Here is a 1,578-nt window from a genome sequence, read left to right on the forward strand (position 1 = left end):
ATATATATATATATATATATATATATATATATATATATATATATATATATATATGTATATATATATGTGTATAATGGATTTCCATAGTTTAATATCTAATCTGGTAACACTTTATAAATGGTTCCCATTAGTTAATGCATTAATTAACATTAGCAATTATTTATTCATCTTTGTTAACATATTAGTTAATAAAAATACAACAGTTCATTGTTAGTTTGTGTCAGCTCAGGTTCATATTTTAGTAATGTATTAATAAATGTTAAAATGAACATTAAATAAGATTAATAAATGCAATAAAATAGTTTACTTGGTTAATGTAATTAACTAATGTGAAAAATGGAACCTTATTGTAAACGGCTACATTAAATCCTAATGTTACTCAAGATTAAACATTTTTTTAAGATAAATTGTCAATTATTTCCTGTTATGATTATTATTAATAATTATACTTATTAGTTCATAATTATGACTAATCCTAGTGGCAAGCATCGCTATTATTATTGCTTAAAATTTTTATTAATTTGCTATTTTTGCCTGCTGGACAATACAGTTGTCCAATCGAATTATGCAAATCAAATTATTGATGGATTAATCCTTTGTCAAATTCATGCAAATGTAAACTGTAAGTGTAATCCTGCATATGTCTTGTTCTTTTGTCCACAGGTCTGTCTTCAAGCCGTTTATTTTTGTAGTGGACATAAAGCAGCTGAAGCACACGTGTTCTCCGTGTTTTGGAGAGGAGGATCCCGTGAAGAAGAAACCCCGTTTCCAGAGCAAACCCAACCGCAAACACCCTCTGTTTCTGAAACACGAGGGGGCCGCCGCCATCATCGACAGCACCGGGGTGAGCCGTGGCTAAAATATCACAAAGCACCAAGTGTTTCAATACTGCCAGTATTTATTAAGTAAGCTCTGCTACTAAGTTCACGTGCAAAGAGGTTAGCCAATCATAACAAAGGTCATTAGCATGGAAATCTTAAAGGTACAGTAGCCAAAACTGTTTTGGAGAGATGGTTCTCATAAAAAAAAAACTCAATTACAAATGTTGTTTTGTGCAAGAAAAAATGCAGGAAATGTTTAATTCATCTCAAATAACGCTAAATATAATTAATCTAATTTATAGTATGATTATAATAATGAGGCGTATTGTTTGTTCAGGAGAGAGGACAGAAGATGGTAGAGAAAATGAGAGCTCTGGAGAAGCAGAAGCTGGCAGAGATGGAGAAATATCTGACGAAGGGGATTGAAGATGCAACGCTGCTGGTTCATCTCTTCACAGACGCTGTAGATGAGGAGCTTAGTATTTACAGCAGCGCCTGAGACTCAGTTTACAATTAAAAAACATGATTAGAATGAATTGGAAATCACTGATGCTAATTGTATTTTATACTGATACTAAACTATTTTTATATAACATAAGTCTTTTATTTTTTCTGATGTAATCATCGTTTACCATGTAATTATTCATGGTTTTATAATGGATTTTCAAAGTTTAAGTTTATTCCGTCTGGTAACACTTTACGATTAATGCATTAATTAACATTAACAATGAGCAATGCATTTGTTAATACATTTTTG

At 31.0% G+C, this 1,578-nt stretch overlaps 1 protein-coding gene across 1 annotated transcript in view; it reads left to right on the forward strand.

The window, feature by feature from the left end:
* Positions 1-1,357, forward strand: part of LOC107600698 (secernin-3-like) — a 14,882-nt gene extending 13,525 nt beyond the window's left edge. The window contains exons 7-8 of the mRNA XM_016292654.1: positions 664-844; positions 1,159-1,357. Coding sequence (XP_016148140.1) covers positions 664-844; positions 1,159-1,320 — 343 coding nt within the window. The 3' untranslated portion in view covers positions 1,321-1,357. The remainder of the gene's footprint in view (positions 1-663; positions 845-1,158) is intronic.
* Positions 1,358-1,578: the final 221 nt, after the last annotated feature.

The sequence above is a fragment of the Sinocyclocheilus grahami genome, unplaced genomic scaffold, assembly GCF_001515645.1.
Source record: "Sinocyclocheilus grahami isolate Dianchi unplaced genomic scaffold, SAMN03320097.WGS_v1.1 scaffold290.1, whole genome shotgun sequence".
Classification (NCBI taxonomy): Eukaryota; Metazoa; Chordata; class Actinopteri; order Cypriniformes; family Cyprinidae; genus Sinocyclocheilus; species Sinocyclocheilus grahami.